General features: G+C 40.1%; 1 protein-coding gene across 1 annotated transcript in view; it reads right to left on the bottom strand.

The window, feature by feature from the left end:
• The window catches only part of LOC122788719 (serine/threonine-protein phosphatase 2A regulatory subunit B'' subunit gamma-like), a 231572-nt gene that overhangs the window by 198912 nt on the left and 7380 nt on the right, over positions 1–25280 (bottom strand). The window contains exon 2 of the mRNA XM_044055609.1: positions 656–832. Coding sequence (XP_043911544.1) covers positions 656–832 — 177 coding nt within the window. The remainder of the gene's footprint in view (positions 1–655; positions 833–25280) is intronic.

Below are 25280 nucleotides of genomic sequence, written 5' to 3'. Positions count from 1 at the left end.
TTAGGCCTGTGATTCTTTTAGTGAGGTATTTCTACGGCCTTTCCAGTTGTTGCAGATATCTTGAGAGGTACATATCAAATGGGGCGTTGTATTCTATAATGGGTCTAATGAGGGATGAGTACAGTGGGACAATGACCTCCTTTTTTCTGGATGAAAAGCCCTTAGTGATGAGGTGTGTTACATAGAAGGATTTCCTGACTGTTGTGGCGATGTGGTTATTGAAGGTGAGACCACTGTCCACCTGTGTCCCTAAGTCTCTTATCACACTTTCGGTGTTTAGTGTACTGCCACTTATGTGATAATTCATGAGTACATGTTTTTCCCCAAAGGGGATAACTATACACTTCTTGGCATTGAGCTTGAGCTATAGACAGTGGTATCTAGTTCTATGAGCAGAGCTGTCTCTTCAGTTTCAGGAATGAAGTGCCAGAAATTATTACTGTAGAGGTTCGTGGTTTTCTTGAAGGATATTAATTTCATAGACCACTTCTGCAACTGAATCTACATTAAATGACAAGGGGTTCTCCTAACATACAGGACAAAGCACAGAGAACTCAAAAAAAAAAATAAGTCTGTACTGGGAAAGGAGACCATCAGCTGGCAATAAGTGTAAGATGATAAAAAGCATATATAATAAAAAAGTGATTGTCCTTACCACCTCATTGTCTCTAGTCCTGCTGCAAAACTTAGGAATAACACGGCAACATTTTTCATTTTCATCCCATTCTTCATTGTCTTGGACACAAGGAAAGATTTTCACAAGTAATGATGAATCTTTATTTTTCTTTTCTTCAGTTCCTTTTCCTGCTAAATCATCACAACACTCGATTTCCTAAAGAAAACACATTTTAAAAACAGACTTTATTCAGTTGCTTATTTTTTCTAAAGACACAACCTAATTTAGATTTATGTAAATACCCTCAAGTAGGGTGGCCGCGGTGGTGTAACGGTTAGCGTTGCCACCTCACAGCAAGAGGTTCTCCAGTTTGATCCTCGGCTGGGATGCCTTCTGTGGAGTCTGCATGTCCTCCCTGTGGTTGTGTGGGTTTCCTCCGGGTGCTCCGGTTTCCTCCCACATCCCAAAGACATGCTGTAGGTGGATTGGACACTCTAATTTTGCCCTAGGTGTGAGTGCATGCGTGTGTGTGCCTTCTGTGGAAGGTTGGGTGCCGGGCTGGCAACTCGACACTGTAAAACTCCACTGCCAATCTTGAGCGGACAGGTGATCTGCTGTGGCGACCCCTAACTGGGAAAAAGCCAGAAGAAGAAGTAAATACCCTCAAGCAAAACTGCGACTACATCATGGGACTTTTAATATTAATATAACACTATTAGTACAGTATAAGTTAACCATGCAGTATTTATCTCAAGGTTAAAAAGCTAGCATTAAATCAATAATATAAGCAGTGGAGGAAAGCACCTCCATGCTTCTAAATGTTATCCTTACTACCCTGCCACATACTTTCAGAGCTTTTGTTCTCTAATTCACACAGCACTTCTTAAAAGGTAGGTGTCTCTCATTCTTATCTGTATGTGTATTTCTCTCTCTCTAAATGTATGCATGTATGTACAGTAAAAAAACAGCAAAATGAGGTAAAAAATGATAGAATACAATCAGCAAAGTGCAAAGGAAACTCACAAGGTACTTTTTTTTTTTACTTTGGCAGTGGATGCTTTGGATTTCAGTAGAATCTCTCCAGACCTCTGGCAAAAGTCGCCAAACGTTGAACCGCAGCAGTTAAAATAACGTAAACTCACACAAACATGAGGCTTAAATACAGACAAAATTAAACACTGTTAAGCTACGCTAGCAATTTATTTAACATTTGTTAGCTGGATATGCCCGACTGAGCAAGGGCCCTTTTTCAGCAGAGACCCAAGGAGATAAGCTCCAGGTAGTAGTCATTAGTGATACAAGGAATCGCAGAAACAAAAACTACAAGTATGATAGATAATCTTACTAGAGAGGTAATACAGAGGTTGTTATACATGCAAATTAAATTTCAAAGATATAGCACATAATAAAATTAGCCAACAGATAGAAGGGGGGATTGAACTTAAAAATGAGGAAGTCTGTATAATATATGAAGAGCAAGTAAGCAGGTTCAGGAGTATTTAACTTAAGTATCGATACAATGAAAAACTATTCATGAGTAGTTCTTACACAAAACGGATTATGGTTAAGTGAAGTACAAAGACAAACAAAGCAATATGAGAGAAAACGGTTAGGTTGGATGACAGCATAGTCAGGACAAAGAGTTCAGTAGGATTTATTTTAGGGCTTGCTTGAAATTGTGAGAATTGGATATAGTTCTAAGGGTGAGGGGTAGTTTGTTCCAGGCTAAGGAAGTTGAGTAGCTATACAGTTGTTGGCCAATTGATCTTTTAGGCTTATAGATTTCCAAGAAGGACAGGTCTCTCAACACAATGAACTCTCCTCCAGTAATCTTCAACTCAGATGAGTGTCAGCCTACTCACTTCTGTCACAAGGGTGCAGGTAGGGCCCTCCTAATGTAACATGGTTGGAATAGTGCTGAAGTATAACAATACAGTCTAGCTTCAGCAGATTTTAATCTAGTCAATGCTATGTACTAGCTACTTAAGACAAGAGAACAGCTTTTTTAAAGTGCAGAAAAATACAGTAAAATAAGAAAAAAGATACAATGTAGTCAGCAAAGTGCAAAGAAAACTCAAAAAGTACTTATTTTTTTCGATTTTGGCAGTGGATGCTTTGCATTTCAGTATACTGTCTCCAGACCTCTGGGAAAAGTCACCAAACATTGAGCAGCTCCAGTTAGATGACCTTCAGTGGTACCACCCTCTGCACAAACTGGCATCTATTCGAGCAGCTGTGAACAATGGGAGACTATGGAGAGTGTTTTCTATAGAGAATTTTAAACTGGAGAGGTTTGCTTATATACAAGGCACAGTCATGCAAAAGTGAGGCTTTTATACCAGCAGGATGAAAAACCTTTACACAGTTAATCCCTCAGGCCAATCAAATAAAACACAATAAATTTTAAACCAGCAGTTTCCCACTTGTATGGGTTGAATTCAGCTCTGCTCCTACCAGTGTGCAAAAGAACCCTCTTATTGTAACATGAACTGGTTTTGAGCTCAAATGCAGTTTCAAATGCTTAACAGAATTCCTGTAGTATCAGAAATCCTTGGAAATAAGTTCAGTAACTCTGAGAAATATTCAGCAAAATGCAGAAAAAAATGTACAACTTAAGAGAATATTTTGACACACACAGGAGAACTTTGGCAAGCTCAGAACAGCTTTTGCAGTACCAGAGGAGGTTAGAGAATATTAGAATACTGTTAAAGCAACCTAAGAGCAGTACTTTAACAAACTAATGGTGTTTCGTTAACATGAGCAGGCTGAAAAACAGTGCCAAAGTCAAACAAATCAATAAATGCAGCACAGAAGTGTTACATTGTACTGAGGCCAATCCCTTAGGCCAATCAGATAAAAACACAATAAACTTTAAACCAGCAGTTTCCCAGTTGGATGGGTTGAATTCAGCTCAGCTCCCATCAGAAAGCAAAATAAGCTTATCTTGCTGGGTTCCATTTGTGCCTGAAGGAGAGTACTTTTTAAACAATCTGAATTACAGAGCTACATAAGTATATTTTTCGCACACTATCTAATTGTTCAGTGTTTCTTATCAGCACTGCACTGGTTATATTTATTTGCTTATCAGTACTGCATTGTTTTTTATTTATTTGTGTAACAGTTCTGCACTAGTTTACTGCACTGTTTTAATTTATTTGATTGACTGAATTATTTAATTTTCTGTGTCTCCATTTATATAATTGCTGATCTGTGATTTGAATTTTTGCATAGTTTGTGGCTTTTGCTGTTGCCCGCCCCTACTGGAAGTTTGTGGTGTACTCAGTTCAGAGAGGTAAAACTGGTCAAACAACTTTTGTGTTATCTCTTTGTCTCAGGGTGTGACTTTGGAAGGGTTTTTTATCTGGCAGTATAAAAATATTACATTTTGAGTCGAATCTCTGCTTATCTTGCTGAGCTCCATTTCAGCCTGACGGAGAGTACTTCTTAAACAATCTGAATTACAGAGCTACATAAGGATATTTTTTGCACTTTATCTAATTATTCAGTGTTTCTTATCAGTACTGCACTGGTTGTATTTATTTGCTTATCAGTAATGCATTTTTTTTATTTATTTGTGTAACAGTTCTAAACTAGTTTACTGCACTATTTTGGTTTATTTGTTTGACTGAATTATTTACTGTTCTGTGTCTCCATTTATATAATTGCTGATCTGTGATTGAATTTTTGTTTTCTCCCACCTTCCCACCCAATTGCTGTTGTGCTCTTATAGTTTGTGGTTTTTGCTGTTGCCCACCCCTACTGTAAATTTGATAAGGGACACTCCTCCTAGTCCCATCTCATTAGCTCATTCTACCTAATACATCAATCATTTGGGGAGCTCAAACCCCTTAGTTCCTTAACCTTGAATTTTCTTCTGTTCCTCCTCTCTCCCTTCCCACTTTACTAACAAAAAGAAAAAAGAAAAAACACTTTATTCGGCTTCTTTTACTGTATTTGGGTTTCCTCCTCCTGCTCCGTTACTTCATCTTGCTTTTTCTGCTACTTGCTGCGGCTTGTCCTCTAAAGTGTTCAATTGCATCTTTTCTGTTGCATTTGTTACTGCTTGTTTATAGCCTGTTTAAATTGTAAGTGTTATTCTAATCATCTTAGTTTTGGTTTAAGCACTTGGGCTTTAGGCTAACCCCTTAGCTCTCCCTGGCCTTCTCTCCCAGATTCTGAAAAATACAGATGGGCAATTTCCTACAGTTTCTCCTGCCAGTCTGGTTGATAAGGGCACCCTGAGACAGTGTGGCAGCTGCCTTATGTACACAGACAACCACCTACTACTACCACCTAGGAACACAATTTGCGAGAGATGCAATTACATTAGGAACCTAAAGTCCAAGCTCTCTCCCTCACAAGCTATTATGTCTGGCACTGAGAAGGTTGTCAACACAATCACTACACCTCAAACACCACCCACACCTACACAACACACACCTACATATCTGGAGGTTCTCAACAAAAACATACCCAAACAAAGGAGATCTCTGAGGCAAACACCTCCGAGGCAACGCAATCTCCACAGCCCTCTACACCACATACCACACATAGTTCACACACCTGTGTCTCACAACCACATAGGTGACTCCAGAGTGAGCCCTCCACACTACATACCACTCATAGTTCACACACCTGTGTCTCACAACCACTAAGGTTTTAACCATGAATCCAACATATTAATCATAGGTGACTCCAGAGTGAGCCCTCCACACCAAAAACCACACATAGTTCACACACCTGTGTCTCACAACCACTACGGTTTTAACCATGAACCCAATATATTAGTCATAGGTGACTCCAGAGTGAGCCCTCCACACCACATACCACACATAGTTCACACACCTGTATCTCACAACCACTAAGGCTTAACCATAAACCCAACATATTAGTCATAGGTAACTCCAGAGTGAGCCCTCCACACCACATACCAATCATAGTTCACACACCTGTGTCTCACAATCACTAAGGCTTAACCATAAACCCAACATATTAGTCATAGGTGAATCCAGAGTGAGCCCTACACACCACAAACCACACATAGTTCACACACCTGTGTCTCACAACCACTAAGGCGTAACCATAAACCCAACATATTAATCATAGGTGACTCCAGAGTGAGCCTTCCACACGACATACCACACATAGTTCACACACCTAGGTCTCACAGCCACTAAGGCTTAACCATAAACCCAACATATTAGTCATAGGTGACTCCAGAGTGAGCCCTCCACACCACATACCAAGCATAGTTCACACACCTGTGTCTCACAATCACTAAGGCTTAACCATAAACCCAACATATTAGTCATAGGTGAATCCAGAGTGAGCCCTACACACCACAAACCACACATAGTTCACACACCGTGTCTCACAACCACTAAGGCGTAACCATAAACCCAACATATTAATCATAGGTGACTCCAGAGTGAGCCTTCCACACGACATACCACACATAGTTCACACACCTAGGTCTCACAGCCACTAAGGCTTAACCATAAACCCAACATATTAGTCATAGGTGACTCCAGAGTGAGCCCTCCACACCACATACCACACATAGTTCACACACCTGTGTCACAACCACTAAGGCTTAACCATAAACCCAACATATTAGTCATAGGTGACTCCATTGTGAGACACAGAGGGTCTCACCCAAACAAATGACTGGTGCTAGAAACATGGCCTCAAGCTGAATACAAAAAAATGCATCATCATCCCCTTTGGGGAGAGAGATGTTCCTATAAATTATCACATTAATAACAATGTTCTAAGCACGCAGTCAGTCATGAGGGATTTGGGCACCCAGATTGATAGCAGCCTGACCTTTGACCACCATGTTGCTTCCATTTTACGGAAAGCTTTCCACATGGCCCACCCCATAAGTAAGGTTATCTCATCCAGGGACAAGGAGGTCATAACATCCCTGTATTCTTCCCTTATAAGGCCCATTATTGAGTACAATGCCCCATTCGGCATGTACCTTGCAAAGCACATGCAGCAGCTGGAGAGACCACAGAGAGTCCTCACCAGGCAAATCCAGGGCTTCAAAAATCTGCCATACACAAATAGGCTAAAAGCCCTATCCCTCTACTCTGTTTCATACAGACTCCTCAGAGGTGACCTCTGTCTGGCATACAAGGTGATCTCAGACCCCGCCTTGATGGGACTGCTGTATATCCGCAAGTCAATCTCCCCTCGAGTAACCAGCACACACGCCTCAGCCTGGTCTGTGACATCAATAGGACTTGCTGGCGGGACAGATTTGTGTCCCAGAGACTCCCCCATCTATGGAATAGACTCCCTCTCCACGTCAAGCAGAGTACCTCTTTACCCCTTTTTAAGCACAACCTGGATAACTGGACGGGAAATAGAAAATACATCCCATGAACTCCACCCGTGTCCCTGCTGGACAGGGGCATCGGGTGCTGATTTGTCTATGCATGGGCTAAACTCTTGGCTAGGCTTATAAGGGCCTCAGGTCCAATAGCCTACTAACTTCCTATGATCGTATGATCCTATGAACCCTCATAATGTAAAACGGCCTTCTTTTTTTCTAAACAAGAAACATCTTTATTAAACCAGCACTTATGACATATGCAATCATACATTTATGTAAATGAAAACAAACCACACCAACACAATCATAGCTGCAAGCATTTTACATCACAAACCACACTGACACACTCCCAGTTGCAGACATTATACATCACTTATAATATACCCAATCATTTTCAAACATTACATAGCTCATTTAAGTCATGCCTTCTTTTAAACCTCATTCCTCCCCTGTATGTACTGTCTTCACAATTCCCATTTTTCTTATGTAGTTTGCTCCTACCCTTTTCTAAAGATCTCAGTTCCAGTGGTTTTATCTCTGTATAGTCACTACTTCTAGTACAGTTGGTTTAGATTTTTAGATTTTGATTTCCATTTTCTAGTAATTGTTTTTTTAGCAGCCAACATAATTAGACACACCAAGGTGTTACCATGTCTAGGCAATTCTGATTCAGTATCATAGCTTAGAAGAATCATCTCCCTCGTCACACCAACCTGTCCACCCAGCATCTCTAACAGTAATTCCTGCAGGGTATCCTTAAAGTCTGCCAACTCACTGCACTGCCAGAAAATATGTTCCCAATTACTATTTCTTCATGTCACACCTTCAACATTTGCTGTCTACATGAGGAAAAATTCTCTGGAGTTTACTTGGGGTATAAAATATCTATGTAAACATTTCCAAGCAAAAACATTAAATCTTCTAGATTTTGTTGCATATTTGGGAGACATACATATATCCTCCCATTTGACCTGCATAAACAAAATTGCATAAGAAAAGCTCATCAAAAACTAGGGATGCTTTACAGAGCAAAAACTTTCTCACTGATAGACCTAAAGCTACACTTGCCACTACTTATCTCCCCCCCCCCCCCACTATTCTGTATGGTGCTCCCATCCTTACTAACCTCCGGGCTTCACAAAAATTAAAACTTGAGCAAAGCTATAACAAAGTTGCTAAACTGGCAGCACATACCCCTTTCAGAACTCACCACTGTATAGCACTGAAAAGCCTAAATTGGTTAGAACTGCAACATCAACTAACATATACACAACTTCTTACCACCTACAAAATTATCCAGCATCTATCTGCATGTCCAGCACTAAAAAACATTCTACACAACTATGTTCCCAGTTGGTCATTGAGATCCAGTGACCAAAAACTCCTGTCTGTCTACAAACCTAGCAAATCTGCTGGCCATTGTCTGTACTTATACAAGGTTGCTAAGGCCTGGAACTCCTTATCTGTATCGACTAGGTCTCCCTCCAATCTTTCAAAACCACTCTGAAAGACTTCTAATCTAAAATCTGGCTCTTTTCTTGCTCAAATCCAGGATAAACTATGTCCCTAAATGTGAACAAGTACCTTCTCTTTCCTTATACTTCCTTACTCCCCCTTCTTCATTTATTTCCTTACTGCTAATTCTTTTCCCTGACTTTCTCTCTAAATATACCATAAGCCTGTTTTTCCCCTCACCTCATATTGCAATTCCTATCTGTATTAGACTAACCTACCTTTAATTTCTCTATAAACTGTCTAAAATTTCTCTAAATAGTAAATATTAAATGAGTGTCATATACCTTGTATCAATTTTTAACCATTGTGTTTATATTATGTCTAATTTGTTACAAATATTTAAACTGCAAATGTTTTTGTTTAATTTTTGAAGATGGTAAAATAATTATTGTTCTTAAAATGGTTTGTAATAACATTTCTACTGGAAGCGGGAAGAGTTATGTGCTATTAGGTATTCAGTTTTAAGCGAATTACATATCCACATTTTTGGCTAGATGTGTTTAAATTATACTTGGTGTATATTTATTGTACAGTTACTTGTACACTTTGAATGGTAAGATAGCTCAGTTAGCCTCCACTTATTTGATCTGCATCACTGTGAAAAGTGCTTCATTGTATTTCATGTACTCTGTACTCTGAATTAATCATAATCATCTTTTGGCTGTTCCCGTTAGGGGTCGCCACAGCGGATCATCTGTTTCCATTTCTTCCTGTCCTCTGCATCTTGCTTTGGCACACCAACCACCTGCATGTCCTCTCTAACCACATCCATAAACCTTACCTTAGGTCTTCCTCTTTTCCTGTTACCTGGTAGCTTCATCCTTAGCATCTTTTTCCCAATATACTCAGCATCTCTCCTCAGCACATGTCCAAACCAACATAATCTTGCCTCTCTGGCTTTGTCTCCAAACCTTCCAACCTGGGCTGACCCTCTAATATCTTATTCCTAATCCTGTCCACCCTCGTCTCACCCAGTTCAAATCTTAACATCTTTAACTCTGCCACATCCAGCTCTAACTCCTGCCTTTTTGTCAATGCCACTGTCTCCAACCCATACAACCATAGCTGGTCTCATTACCCTCTTGTAGACCTTCCCTTTCACTCTTACTGGTACTCGTCACAAATCCCTCCTGACACTCTTCTCCACCCACTCCTTCCTGCCTGTACTCTCTTCTTCACCTCTCTTCCGCACTCACCATTACTCTGAAGTATTGATCCCAAGTATTTAAACTCATCCACCTTCGCCACCTCTTCGCCTTGCATCCTCACCCTTCCTCTATCCTCCCTCTCATTCACTGTAGTAACAACATTATAGAAATTATGTTTTACTTATTAATTTTTCACTGGAAAATATTTATAATGTAAGGTTAGACAAATGAGGAGACTCTACATTTTTACACAGTTTTCGTATATGATTTTCACCATATTGCTGCTGCGTTAAATGTATTCACTTGCTTTTTAAATAAGGCAGTTTTAAAGAACAGGAAAATGCATATTATGTTCACAATGCTATTTTAACTACTGTTCATTTAAATTTTAAGATGGAGAGACCAGCTGATTTTAATCATGGTTAAACATGAGGAAAAATTGAACATGACTATTTAAATTTTATTTTTGTAAATGTTAGTACCTGATGAAGTTCAAAGAAGTTTTTGGACGAAAAGTGCTTCATTAAACTTTGTGGATTCAGCCTTCAGTGAAGTTGCCAGTTGTTTTTGTTTTAATTTCCTAGTTTTTTTGTATCTTGGATTTTGGAGTTTTTGAATTGTATTTTTTTATCAGAATGTACATTGCTGATACTTTGCAACTGTAGATACCCTGTGTTTTATAAGGGTTCCTATTAGAATGAAGAAAATGCATTTTATCGAATGCATTTTCATCGACACCTAAAGAGCAAACAGGCAAAACAACAAAGCGGCTGTTCAGCAAATTCTTTCCCTGGGAAAGAAGTCGCTTGACCGCTTCGTTGCTTTGCCGTGTTCTGAATTGTAGTGTGCTCCCTTGTCTGGTACAGGTCCCGAACATAAATATGCAACAGTTACTGACCTTAAGGTTAGGGTGCAGGTTAAGGTAAGTGCATATGTATGAAAGTGTTTACTGTTTTTCTTTTTTTTTTTTTGCATTAGATGTATGGTTTAGTTAAGTGCATATGTGTTTTAAGCTGTTTACTTTTGTTTTGGTGGGGTAGTATTAGGGTTAAGGTAAGTGTGTATGTGTTTGGAACTGTATACATAAATGTGCAACAGTTACTGACCATAGGGTTAGGATGTGGGTTAAGGTAAGTGCATATATTTTAAAATGTTTACTTTTTTTTGCGTTAGATGTATGGTTGAGTTACGTGCATATGTGTTTTCAGCTGTTTACTTTTTTTGGGGGGTAGAATTAGGGTTAAGGTATGTGTGTATGTGTTTGGAAGTGTTTACTGTTTTTTATTTTTATTATTTTTTTTTTGGTTGGAACAGCGATTTCTTTCCCTAGGAAAGAAATCGCTGTTCTGAGGTGTTGACATTTTCAGCTTTCGCTGAAAAAGGGTCGATGAAACATCGTTCGCCGTTTTACGCGTTCAATGTTTTAATATAGACCCATTTTATAATTGTCCTGTGATTTGTTCTATATTGTATAGTATGTGGAGCTTTTCTTTCCGGGCCTCTGCTGAAAAAGGACATGTGTCCAGTCAGACTTTCTCAGTAAACAAATGTAAAATAAATAAAAAATAAAAATTAATTTGAAACATTTAAATACCCTAAATTTGCTGACATACAACTTATCTGGCTATCCAATAGGAGTCCCCAGTTCTGGCCAACCCCTTTTTATGTATTTAAAAAAACTCTCAAAAATCCCTCAATCGTGTAATAAAATGATAAAAAATTAAAAAAAAACAGGAAAAAATATACTTCATGTCAAACAGGCTTAAAAACAGTATGCCCCTAAAGATGGAATAAAAAAGAAGCTGTAAGTCATATCTCTAGTGCTTTTAATTATAACACACTAGTAATAGAGATCTGCTTGCTCAAGCCTGGATAGTAAGTTGCACTTAAGCTCAACTGCCTATAAAGCTCCTTCTTTTCAAGGAGGACTGACCAAGGAACACCTCTCTCATTTTTTTGCCACTTTATCAAAGATCACAAATTTAAACCAATGCTTGTCGTAAAGCATAATGTGTTTAGCTAATGCATTGTTAATTTTACCTTTTTTAATCTCATAGCAGTGTTCATAAATATGTTCCTTAAGGGAACTTTGTTTTTTCTATGAAGAATGCTATACAAGCTTGACATAGTGCAGCATATATGATGCCTTTTGTAGAACAGTCGTATCTGTCCTTAAGAAACAGTCTGTCTCCCCTGATGGTCACATTGTCACAAAGCAAAATATATTTACAGTAATTGCAATAGCCACGACTTTGCATTCTACAAACTACAGCTATATTAGGTTTATGGACTGGTCTCTCTAAAATGGCCTTTAAAGTCAAATTTATTTTATATATTATACAGGGGTGGCCCTTGAACTTAAAATGTATATCTACTATCTTCCTTTAAAACAGACCAGTTCTTCCTTAATACTGGTTTAATTTTCTCACTCTCAAAATTAAAAGTAATGATACACCTACTTTTAAAACTATCTTCTATTCCCATTTTTTCAAATCGGTTTAAAATAACTGATAACTCTAACTCGTATTCACTGCCTCATCCTTTAAGTTGTTGACCAATTCAAGGGGATAACATATGTGACACCACAGAAATACAGGAAATTTGTAAATAAATGTCATTTGTGAATAGTAATATCATTCATATGCTTGTCTTACAAATGTAAGAGAACTGTATGTTATGTACTGAGCTTCAAGAATGCAACTACAGTGTACCCTACTGGAAAAGAACAGAAATGTATATAAACTATACAGTATATAAGCGTCTTGCTCTGTAAGTTTATTTAGGGTACAGTAATTTCTTTTAGATATAGATAGGAAAATAGTAAAGATTAGTTTAGATGTTTTCTGTATTTATTTGAGACTGTCCTGCAATGTTGTTTTAAAATATTTCCTGTGATTCTGAACTCTGCAGTTACTGTGTTGTTTGAGTATTGTCTTGTTCTTTTATTATTTATTATTAAATATATTTAAGACGATCTTTGTCGCTGATACATATAAGACATAGTTAAGCTCTTAGTGTACTTGCATATGTATTTGGTGACACTGTACAGGCCACTCCTAAATAACCTTGGTCTTGGTCACACTTACCATTTGGATTAATGGTAACATTACACAGTAAGACTGGGCACCCTTTGGTAAGGGCCTTAAAAGTAGTTGATAAGTAGTGGCTGGTGGCAGCTGGTACTACCTTACAGTCTGGGAAGAAGGAGGCATAGCTGATAAACCTGTGCCAGCCTTTCCCAGGTGTGTGTTTGTGTTTGTGTATAAATCATATCTCAAATTGTGTGTGTCAGCTACTTGGGCAGGGACACAAAGCACTGGTTGGACAGGGAGGGTGCTGGAGGTTTTGGCTTGGCTACTCAGCTGAGATCTCAACTCTATAGCTGTGCCAGTGGGGAGTCTTATTGGGGATCTGGGAAAGAGAGAGAAACCAGCTCCCAGACTGACTGTGATCTCTGTGTGCTCTTAAGGGAAATTTTACTTTACTGTATGTGTACTTGTAATCCTCCTAATGTGTACGTCCCTTACCATTACCAGTGGTAAGGACTGAGACACCTTGATTACAGGGTCAGTGCAGGTGAACCACATATTAATTGTTTGGCAGTGGTGGGATATCCACATCACATATTCATTGGTTGATAGTGGTGAGATAGCCACATCACATATTAATTGGCTTGTAGTGGTGTAGATATTGAATTCCTGAAGCCTGTGTACAGTGGTCACTGAAGGTGTTTGTACTCTCAGCCAGTCATGCAGTGAACATTCAGAGTTCATATCACAATTGTTTTATTTATTTACTTTTTTTGTTAACTTAGTCAGGGAGAGCAGGCAAGCATATCAGCAGACAGGCTTTCGGATATTGGCAAAGGCTCTTGCTTCCCCCATAGTGCCTTTTTTAGGCAAGGCTCAAAAGACAAACCCATCTCCATAGGTATCACAAGGGATAAGAAACTAAGATTAATGCTACTTAATGCCAGAAGTCTAAACCTCAAGATGCACCCACTCGAAACTCTCCTTAGCATGGAGAACATTGATATCTGTGCAGTAACAGAAACCTGGTTCAAGGCTCCTGAGAGCACCCCAGCACTACCAGGTTATACCTCATACCATGCTTTTCAGCACCAAAACTTGGACCGAACCACAAAAGGAGGGGAAGTATCAATATTCATCAAAGATACCCACACCTCCAGGTTGGTGGCAAAGCACGAAGCATCAGAGACTATCCATGTGCAACTAACAGTGGGTAAAACGGCCTTCCAGTTTATAGCCTGCTACAGACCACCCTCCCAAACCCAGGAGCCCCACTCGGCCTTCCTGAGAACACTGGAAAATACGAAGGTCTCTCCAAACACCATTATATTGGGCGACTTCAACTACCCAAACATAGACTGGGAGCATTACTCTAGCTCCAACACCCTAGCCCAAAGGTTCCTAAAATTTATAAACTCAAATGCTATGGAACAACTTGTTACCACTCCCACAAGAGGGGAAAACATACTGGACCTGATCATCACCAACATGGGGACTCTATGCTCCAGACCAGAAGTGTATCCCTCACTGGTAAGATCAGACCATAAACTAATCTCACTGGATATTCACATCCCGACCCCACCCCCTGCCCAGAAAACCACAGTGAAAAACTTCTCTAAAGCAAATTTCACACTCCTCATAACCGAGGTGGAATCCTTCAAAGCCCTGAGCCTGTGGAAAATACAGCCCAGACCACAGAATCCTTTATAAACGCATTCTATGAACACCTTCAGGAATGCATGGATCATGCAATCCCAAATAAAACCAAGACCCAATCCTCCAAAGGCAGACGTCCTGTCTGGTGGACACCAGCCATAAACAAACTATACAATAGAAGGAGGAAGCTACTACATGATAGAGCAAAATCCCAAAAAGGGAAGGCATCTCTGATCAGTATTAGCAAAAAACTACGGGCACTCATAAAATCGTCTAAGGCCAGCTTCGAGAGAAAAATTGCACAGGACACTAAGGATAATCACAAGGCTTTCTTTAGTTATGTTAGGAAACTAGGTGGTAATTCCCAGATATGCTCAGAATTAGTCCAAAATGACAAAAAATACATCGAACCCACAGACATTGACAACATCCTAGCTGACAGGTTCAGTGCAAACTCCCCCCCCCCACCAAAAGGGCAAATATCTATCCCAGCAGAGTGCTGCCCCCCTGACATCTCAGATGCTCAGGTAAGAGCCACCCTCTCCAAAGCAAAAAACACAGCATCAATGGGACCAGACGGTGTCCCGGGCTGTGTCCTACATGAACTTCAAGAAGAGCTAAACCCAAACATAAAACTACTGTTCAATCTCAGCCTTACTACAGGATATGTACACAAAGAGTGGCATACAGCAACAGTGGTCCCTCTCCACAAAGGTGGTGCCTCAACGGATCCTGGAAACTATCACCCCATAAGCCTGACTAGCTTGGTCTGCAAAGCTATGGAAAGGGTCATCATGGACCTCATAAATAAAGATATTGGGGACCTACAGACACTGGATCCTACCCAGTTCGGCTTTGTTAAGGGCAGATCCTGCCTCTTAAACCTGATCGATTTCTTTGAAACAGTCACCAAGGCCATTGACGAGGGGAAGGTGGTCCACACAGCCTACCTGGACCTCGCAAAAGCCTTCGATACAATACCCCACTCGGGCATTATAGATAAGCTCACTAGCTTAAATATAAACCCCTATGTCACTAGATGGGTTGCAAACTGGCTCAAGGACAGAACCCACATGGTTAGAATTGCTGGAGCCATGTCAGACTCCAAACCAGTTACAAGTGGAGTCCCACAAGGCTCAGTCCTGGGACCTCTCTTGTTCGGTATATATTTCTCGGAGGTACAGGCCAACATGGAAGGACTGTGGCTGACCAAGTTCGCAGATGCCTACAAACTGGGCACCATAATCGACTCTCCAGCCGACACAAGCATCCTCCAAAAGGGCCTCATAGAAACAGACTGGTGCCAGAGCCATGGCCTCAAGCTAAACGCCAAAAAGTGTATAGTCATCCCCTTTGGCAAAAACAAAGTGCCCACAAATTACCACATAGGTGGTAATCCATTAAGTACAGAAGAAGTAATTAGGGACCTGGGGACCCAAGTTGATAGCAATCTCTCATTTGACAACCACGTGGCCAAAGTTGTTAGAAAAACATTTTATATAACCCACCTAATCATGAAAGGATTCGCATCTAGATCAGGGGAGGTCATCGTGCCTCTTTACTCATCCCTCATCAGACCCATAATTGAGTACAATGCCCCTTTTGGGATGTACCTTACCAGACACCTACAGCAACTGGAAAGACCCCAAAAGTACCTCACCAAGAGGATTAAAGGGCTCAAACAGATGCCATATGCTGCCCAGTTAAAGAAACTCCAGCTCTACTCAGTGGCATACCGCCTGCTCAGAGGCAATCTGTGCCTGACGTATAAAGCCATGTCCAACCCGGAATTACTGGACATGCTGCACCTCAGAAAATCCAAATCCTATCTAGCTACGTGCTCGAGAGACTTGAACCTCAGCACTGAAATAAATAGGACATGCTGGAGGGACAGATTCATAACCCAGAGGCTCCCTTCACTCTGGAATAAAATCCCAGTCCAGGTTAGGCAGAGTCCCTCATTGACTCTCTTCAAGAGGAATCTTGATGAGTGGATGGGAGATCGTAGGTTTACCCCGGGTATCACTTCTGTGTCACTGTTAGACAGAGGCACAGTATACTAACCTCGAAAAAGGGCATAGCAAAATTAATTTAAAATGGGTGGCGAAAGCCAAACACACTCTGGCTAGGCTTATAAATGCCCTAGGGCAGATAGCCTAGTATGAACCTATGAACCTATGAACCTATGAGTATGGAAAGCTGACAAGGAGCCAGTTGGCTGAGATGTGCCATGCTGAAGGACTGGTGCATCCCAACCTGACTAAAGCAGACATGATTGCAGCTTTATTCACAGAATAGTATCCAGGAGGACAATCAGATTGGCCATGGAGATGTGCAACTCTCAGAATATGGACAGCTCAACCTTTTCACAGAGAACTTAAAAATCCATCTGGAGTTAAAGAAACTTGAATTGGAGGCCAGTAATTTGGAAATAGAAGCAGCAGAGAGACTGTGACATCTGGAGGCTAAGGAAAATGAGAAACTGCGACATCTGCAGGCTGAGGAGAATGAGAGGCAAAGACAACATGAAAATGGGATGCTGACTCTTCGCCAGGGTCATAGCAGTAATGGGGAAGAGAGTAACCAAACCCCTTAAGCAACAGAGGTCAGTAAATGTCTTCCACAATTTACAGAGGGGGATAATTTTGATAGTTTCATTCATATGTTTGAAAGAGTATGTAAACAGTATAATGTTGACCAAGGGCTCTGGGTACGGTTCCTGACCCCCTTACTCCATGGTAAAGCTGTAACTGTAATTTCTAAACTGTCTGATACTGATTGTTTAAATTATAATGTTGTAAAGAACTGTTTGTTAGAATATTTTAAGTTAACACCTGAAGCTTATAGGAAAAAAGTTTTGTGAGCATAGACGCAAGGCAGATGAAAGTGTGCGTGAATATGTCGCTGAACTAAGCACTTATTTTCATAGGTGGATGAGTGGATGTCAGGTCACCACTTTTGAAGGGCTGGCAGATCTTTTGGTGAGGGAACAAGCCCTTAGCACTTTGCCTGAGACATGAGAATCTGGTTAGTTGATAGACAATGCACTACTGCAGATAAGTTGGGGAAGAAGGGAGACCTATACCTAGCAAGAAGGCATCACTTCACAGGAAAGGGACACCCAGTGCTGCCCATGGGTCTTAGGAAGGGGTCTGCAACCTGTGGCTCTGGAGTCACATGTGGCTCTTTTACCCCTCTGCTGTGGCTTCCTGAAAAATAATGGCCACTCTACCGCACAACACACACGCACACATATACACACACACACACACACACACACACACACACACACACACACACACACACACACACACACACACATATAACACACACACACAGACACACTGAGAGGGATCAAGCGATGAACTTTAAATATTACTCTTACAAAATTAGAAACTTGCTACAATAACACACTGTTTCTATTGCCATGCATTCCACACATACTGAGAGCGATCGAGCCATCCTCTGGCAGCAGCAGCATCTCCTGAAAGCTTTCTGTACCTCTCATACCTCTCAAACTCATACCACAAGAAATCTGGACAGAGCCACAAATAAAGGGGAACAAAGGAACAAAAATAGTGACAGACTTTAAATATTGCTCTTATAAACTTAGAAAATTGCTAGAATAACATGGTTTCTGTTAACATGCATCTTACACACACACACACACACACACACACACACACACACACACACACACACACACACACACACACATACACACACACACACACATACACACAGATCAAGCAATCTCAACAAAGGAACAAAAATAGGGACAGATTTTAAATATTGCTGTTATAAACTTAGTTCTTTTACATTTAGTATAATAACTATATATAAAATGTTATACACTGTGTTATCTTCATTTTAGGGATCAAATATTTTTTGCGGCTCCCAATGAATTTCTTGTTTGGTGGGAGAGGGGCCAAAAATGGATCTTTTGAAAGTGTAGGTTGCAGACTCCTGGTCTAAGGGAACCCATGGTGGGCTGCCCAGACTGCCCCATCAGAGTTTGCCAGTAACAAGGGAAGCCATTAGTCCAGGTACACGTCCAGGACCAAGGGTTAAATGTTTTTAATGCAACCAGTGGGGCCATGTAGCATATAGCTGTCCACAGAGGCAAGGTGGGGAACAAAAGGTGGCAGAGTCAGTAAGTGGGAATGACAAAATGTCAACAGTAGGTTGTTTCAAGACAACAAGGGTCCCAAACTACCACAAGACGTTATATCATATCTTAGTGGATGGGAAACAGGCCACTGCTAAGGGAGACACAGCCTCTGACCTAGCCATTGTGAAGCCTGCAATGGTTACAGAGGAGCACTACTTGCTTGGGCAGTCTACTCCAGTCAGAGCTTTAGGAGGGACCCCTTTCCAAATACCTTTGGCTAGGTTTCGCCTTGACTTGGGGGGTGGAAAAGGAAGTGCGCATGTAGGTGTGTTGGAGGACATCCCTGCAGATGTCCTGATAGGGAATGATTTTGATAATGCAGTACCATGTGTGGATGCAGTTACATGCAGTCAGGCTTGTAGACATGCATGTGAGTCTGGTAGCCTGTGGGAGATCCAGACAGACCACACACTTGCAGCCAGGACTGGTGAGTTGGTTACTTCAGGGAGGGAGCTACACTGTGGCAGTGAGACTGAAGGTGAGCCACAGCTTCTTTTGGGTACTGATGTTCCCTTGAACAGAGTGACTGAAAGGGCAGAGGTGAGTAGTAGTACCCAGGCTGACAGTTAGGCACTGCTGTCAGAGGATACCAGACTTCCTGTGGAAGGGGAGCTGGGAAGGGTTACAAAGAGAGAGTTGAGACATGCTCAGCTCTCAGACCCTATATTACAAGGCCTGAGGGAGGTAGCTAGTGAGGCACCTGATTCTTAAGAGAAAGGGGAATCTGTATACTGGGACAAAGGGTCACTGTCTAGAGAGTGGACCCCTGAGGAAGGGCTAGAAGGTGAGAGAATACAGCAGTTGGTAGTGCCCAGAGCCTACCATCTGGAACTTCTAGCCATAGCCCATGATATTCCGTTTGCAGGTCATGTGGGCATAAAATGTATGAATAGATGTATTATGCAGAACTTTTATTGGCCTGGGATTTCCAGAGATGTAACAGGGTACTGTAGGACCTGTGAGCAGTGCCAAAAGGTAGGCAAGGCAGAAGACATTGTGAAAGTTCCTTTGATGCTTTTGTCTATGATTGACGAGCCATTTCAGAAGGTAGCTCTGGATACTGTGGGGCCTCTGAATACCCCAAGTTCCACAGGGAAAATGTATATCCTAGTGGTAGTAGATTATGTAACAGTGGACCTGTCTTCCATTGAGGCAGAAAAGGTAGCAAATGCTTTGTTAGAGATTTTCAGCAGGGTAGGTTTTCCAAAATAAATACTGAGTGACAAAGGTGCCAATTTCATGTCAGACCTGCTGCCTTGTCTGTGGAAGTACTGTGGGGTGAAGCACCTAATGACCACCCCCTACCTTCTCCAGACTGATGATCTTGTTGAGAGATTAAATTCTACACTCAGGACTATGCTACAGGCATTTTCAGACCAGTTTACGAGCAAGCAGGACAAATATTTGCTCCATCTGTTGTTTGTTTATAGAGAGGTTCCCCAGGAATCCACAGGTTTTCACCCTTTGTGTTGCTGTATGGGCATGGGGTGAGGGGACCTCTAGATTTGATTCAACATGAGTGGGTGGGAGGGTGAGTGTGAATTCCACAAGGAGTCTGTTGTGCCATATTTCCTAAACCTTAGGACAAGGTTCAGGAAATTCATGGGCTTGGCCCAGGAGAACCTGGCAGAAGCTCAACAGCAGAAAAAGGTTTGGTATGACAGGAATGCTCGAGTTAGAGAGTATGCTGTAGGGCAGCAGGTAATGGTTCTCATTCATGTCAGATGCAACAAGATGCAGGCAGCTTGGGAGGGTCCCTACAAGGTGGTAAGGAAGGTCAGTGATGTTAACTATATGGTAGAACTGCTAGGCAGGAGGCAGGGGCACAAATTGTACCATGTTAACATGATGAAACCTTACCATGACAGGGACGCCCTTGTGTTAAGTATTTGCAGTACAAGGCAGGAGGAGTATGAGGGGGATCTATGGCTATAGGGAGCCAGCCAGGAAAATCCCAAATTACTATAATGGACCCTGGGATTGCAGGCATATGATGGGGCAGTGCAGCATGGTACCGGGGTCAGCAATGCCAAGACAGCAGAAATCTCAAGACACGGAATGGGGTAAGGTATTATCAGATAGTCTCAACCTTCTCAAGCAACGTTTCTCAAGGGTCACTTTGAGTTTTTGGGGAGGGGAGAAATGTGACACCAGAGAAATATTGCAAGTCCAGCTATCTAGAATTCTGTAAATAATCATATGTCATTTGTGAATAGTAATATGATTCATATGCTTATCTTACAAATGTAAGAGAACTGTATGTTATGTACTGAGCTTTAAGAATGTAACCACAGTGTATCCAACTGGAAAAGGACAGAAATGTATATATAAACTATATACCTGTGCAAATGTATGATTTAATAGTAGAAGCTGAAACGTACAGAGTTAACTTGCAAAACTTCAAGAAAATAAGTTGGGATCAAAGTGTTTTACAATTGTGTTTCAATGCATGAAGCACACACAATGTCTAGAGACAGAGATTTTGCTATTGTCTTGAAACAGAAATAATTACTAGGTTTCAAATGTAAATGTGTTTTATTGCTCTCTGACTTCCTAGCAGCTGCACACTTCTGAGAGATATGTATTTTTGACACAGAGGTGTTAAATTCTAAGTATCTGTTTAGCCTGGGAACTGAAGTCAGGTGACAAAGAATAATGTCATCTGAGCTAACCAAGTAGTAATGTTGATTATTAATTTAAGAACTCTCTGAGAGACAGTGCATTTTGTATCTTGTCTTGGACCTAGAAACATCCATTCAGCACTTCTGCCTGCATCTTGCTCTGTAAGTAAGTCTAGCATACAGTAATTTCTTTTAGATATAGATAGGAAAATAGTAAAGATTAGTTTTGATGTTTTCTGTATTTATTTGAGACTGTCCTGCAATGTTGTTTTGAAATATTTCCTGTGATTCTGAACTCTGCAGTTACTGTGTTGTTTGAGTATTGTCTTGCTCTTTTATTATTTATTATTAAATATATTTAAACCTATCTTTCTGGCTGATATTTATGAGATATAGTTAAGCTCTTAGAGTACTTGCATATGTATTTGATGACACTGTACAGACCACTCCTAAATAGCCTTGGTCTTGGTCACACTCACAATTTGGATTAATAGTAATATTACACAGTAAGATTGGGTACCCTTTGGTAAGGGCCTTAAAAGTAGTTGACAAGTAGTGGCTGGTGGCAGTTGGTACTACCTTATAGTCTGGGCAGAAGGGGGCATAGCTAGTAAACCTGTGCCAAACTTTCACAGGTGTGTGTTTGTGTTTGTGAATAAATTAAATCTCAAAGTGTGTGTGTGTGTGTGTGTGTGTGTGTGTGTGTGTGTGTGTGTGTGTGTGTGTGTGTGTGTGTGTGTGTATGTGTGTGTGTGTCAGCTACTTGGGCAGGGACACAAAGCACTGGATGGACAGAGAGGGTGCTGGAGGTTTTGGTTTGGCCACTTAGCTGAGATCTCAACCCTATAGCTGTGCCAGTGGGTTGTCTTACTGGGGTCTGGAGAAAGAGAAAAAGAGAGAAACCAGACCCCAGACTGACTGTGATCTCTGTGTGTTCTTAAGGGAAATTGTACTTTACTGCGTGTGTACTTGTAATCCTCCCAATGTGTACATCCCTTACTGTTGCCAGGGGTGAGGATAGAGGCTCCTTAATTACTGGGCCAGTGCAGGGGCATCACGACCTCTACTTAGGAACATTCTTTTTGAATTGTCACATTCCTCCATGAAGTCTTCCATTCTCATCATCATCTTGGCTGCATGCACAAATTGTCCCTTTATTGCAGATTTTGTTCTGCAAAAAGGTATGTGTGCTAGTAAAATGGAGAAGACTGTTAAAATAATTTGGTTTTCTATAAATACTAGCCACAAATTTACTGTTTAAAAACATCCTTCTCTAACATAATGTCCAAGTAGGGAATGTATTCGTTATTTTTCTGAGAAGTGAACTTCAGAAAGGATGTAGAACTATTAATATGTTCTTGAAATCTATATAGTTCATCTTCACTCCCCTTCCATAAAATAAATATATCATTCAGATATCATACGTACATCCATCCTTAAATTATGTCAAAATTCACTGCTCAATAAAAATGTCCTTTCCCAAACAGCCATTACAATATTAGCAAAAAGGGATCCACAACTTGCCCCCATGGCTACACTTTCTTTTTGTAAAAATATTTACCCTCAAATATAAGAAAATAATTTTTCAACTCAAGCTCTAAACATTCTTCATATAGGTTAATTTTAGTCTGCTCAATCTTATGGTAGGCTAAAAAAAAATCACAAAACCACTCAACCCCTTCCCTGTGGGGAATTACAGTGTACAAGTTTTTCACATCAGTCATCACTAAGATATAATTTTGATTAAATTGTATTCCATTTATTTTATTAAGGAAATCCCAGGAGTCCCTACAAATTTTTGTTTCTTTTAGAATTAGATGTTTCAACTGATTGTCCAAAAATTTAGCACAAGTGCTAATAATCGACCCACTAGCATCCACTTTTGGGTGCATAGGTGGGTTGTTCAAATCTTTGTTGACTTTTGGGTTCTAAAAATATTCTGAATGACTGGGTAGTTGATATTCAGGTAATTAAATTTGTCAATCGTGATCCTACCCTCTATGAAAAGATCTCGAATTTGTGTTCTAACTCTGTCATATGCTTTATTCACGTCCCACATAGTAACAGGGGTGTAGGTATTATCATATAATACCTTAAACATTTTGGTGTTAAACATATCCTTATCCATCATCACCATTCACCCACCCTTATCTAATTTCATAAACCTTATATTATTTGCTTTAATACGTTCCAATTCTTCTAACTCGTGTTTCCCAATGTTAAAATCAACTTGTCTATATGTACTTTGGGCTAAGAATCTAAAATCATTTTTAATCATTTTTTCAAAAAGTTGAAGTGTGGGGTGAAGGGGAGGGTTAAAGATACTTGAGATTCTTAACCCTGTGATAGCCTGAGATAAATTGTTAAACATAATCCTAAAGTACAATTTTCTAATAAATACCTTTAGTTTGATTAACAATTGTGCTGTACTAATATGTAAATTAACCAAAAAATTCAAGCCTTTTGCTAGTGTTTCAATTAAGTCTGCATGTACGATATCTTGATGATATATATATTTTATAGAAGGGGAGTGAGGATGAACTATGTAGATTTCAAGAACATATTAATAGTACTACATCCCTTTTGAAGTTCACTTCTCAAAAAAATGATGAATAAATTCCTTACTTGGACATTATGTTAGAGATGGATTTTTTAACAGTGAATTTGTGGCCAATATTTATAGAAAACCAACTTATTCTATAACAGTCTTCTCCATTTTACCAGAGCACATCTCTTTTTGCAGAAAACATCTGTAATAAGAGACAATTTGTGCATGCAGCCAGGATGGTGACGAGAATGGAAGATTTCATGGAGGAATGTGACAACTTAAAAATAATGTTTTTTAGTAGAGGTTATCCCCTTGAATTGGTCAACAACTTAAAGGATGAGGTAGTGAATAAAATAGTTATTATTTTAAACCTATTTTAGGAAAATGGGAAAAGGATTTAACTATAGAAAAAAAATGTTAATAAAAACAGACAGTTTTAAAAGTAGGTGCATCATTACTTTTAATTTTGAGAGTGAGCAAATTAAGGCAGTATTAAGGAAGAATTGGTCTGTTTTAAAGGAAGATAGTGATATACATGATAAGTTTGAGGACCGCATCTGTATAATATAAACAAAAGGATGGACTTTAAAGCCCATTTTAGAGACACCAGTCCATAAACCTTATACAGCTGTAGTTTTCAGAATATGGTGTTGTGGCCATTGAAATTACTGTAAATATATTTTGCTTGGTAACAATGTGACCGACTTTTTCTTAAGGACAGATACAACTGTTCTACAAAAGGCGTCATATATGCTGCACTGTGTCAAGCTTGTATAGTATTCTACATAGGAAAAATGGAACATTTCTTTAAGGAACGTATTTATGAACACTGCTATGAGATTAAAAAAGGTAAAATTAACAATGCATTAGCTAAACACATTATGCTTTATGACAAGCATTGGTTTAAATTTATGGTCTTAGATAAAGTGGCACAAAATGAGAGAGGTGGTCCTTGGTCAGTCCTCCTTGAAAAGAAGGAGCTTTATTAGCAGTAGCATTTAAATGCAAGTAACTATCCAGGTTTGAACAAGCAGATCTCTATTACTAGTATGTTATGATTAAAGCACTAGAACGATGACTTACAGCTTCTTTTTTATTTCATCTTTAGGGGCATACTGTTCTTAAGCCTGTTTGGCAAAAAGTAGATTTTTTTCCTATTTTTTTATGTTTTATCATTTTATTACACAATTGAGAGATTTTTGCAAGTTTTTTTAAATACATAAAAAATGTGGGGGGGGTCAAGAACTGGGGACGCCTATTGTTTAGCCAGATAAGTTGTATGCCAGCAATTTGGGGTACTTAAATGTTATTTTAAATTAGTGAAGGTATCTGATGAGGTCTTGAACCCAGCGACTGGGGATGCACAAGCCATTGCATTTCTTTGTGCCGGTCCCAAGCCCAGATAAATGGGGAGGGTTGCATCAGGAAGGGCATCCGGCATAAAACCTCTGCCAAATGACTTATGCGGACAGCATTTCATATTTCCATACCGGATCGGTCGAGGCCCAGGTTAACAATGACCACCACCAGTACTGTTAGTCAACAGGGTGCTGGTGGAAATTGGGCTACTGTTGGCCAAAGGAGAAGAGGAGGGGGAAGGCATGCCCCGAAGGCAGGAAGAGAGGAGGAAGGTTAG

This window comes from Protopterus annectens, chromosome 14.part0 (genome assembly GCF_019279795.1).
Source record: "Protopterus annectens isolate FY-2018-M chromosome 14.part0, PAN1.0, whole genome shotgun sequence".
Taxonomy (NCBI): Eukaryota; Metazoa; Chordata; order Ceratodontiformes; family Protopteridae; genus Protopterus; species Protopterus annectens.
The sequence above is the reverse complement of the archived record's forward strand: the minus strand, read 5'-3'. Positions and strand labels throughout refer to the sequence as shown.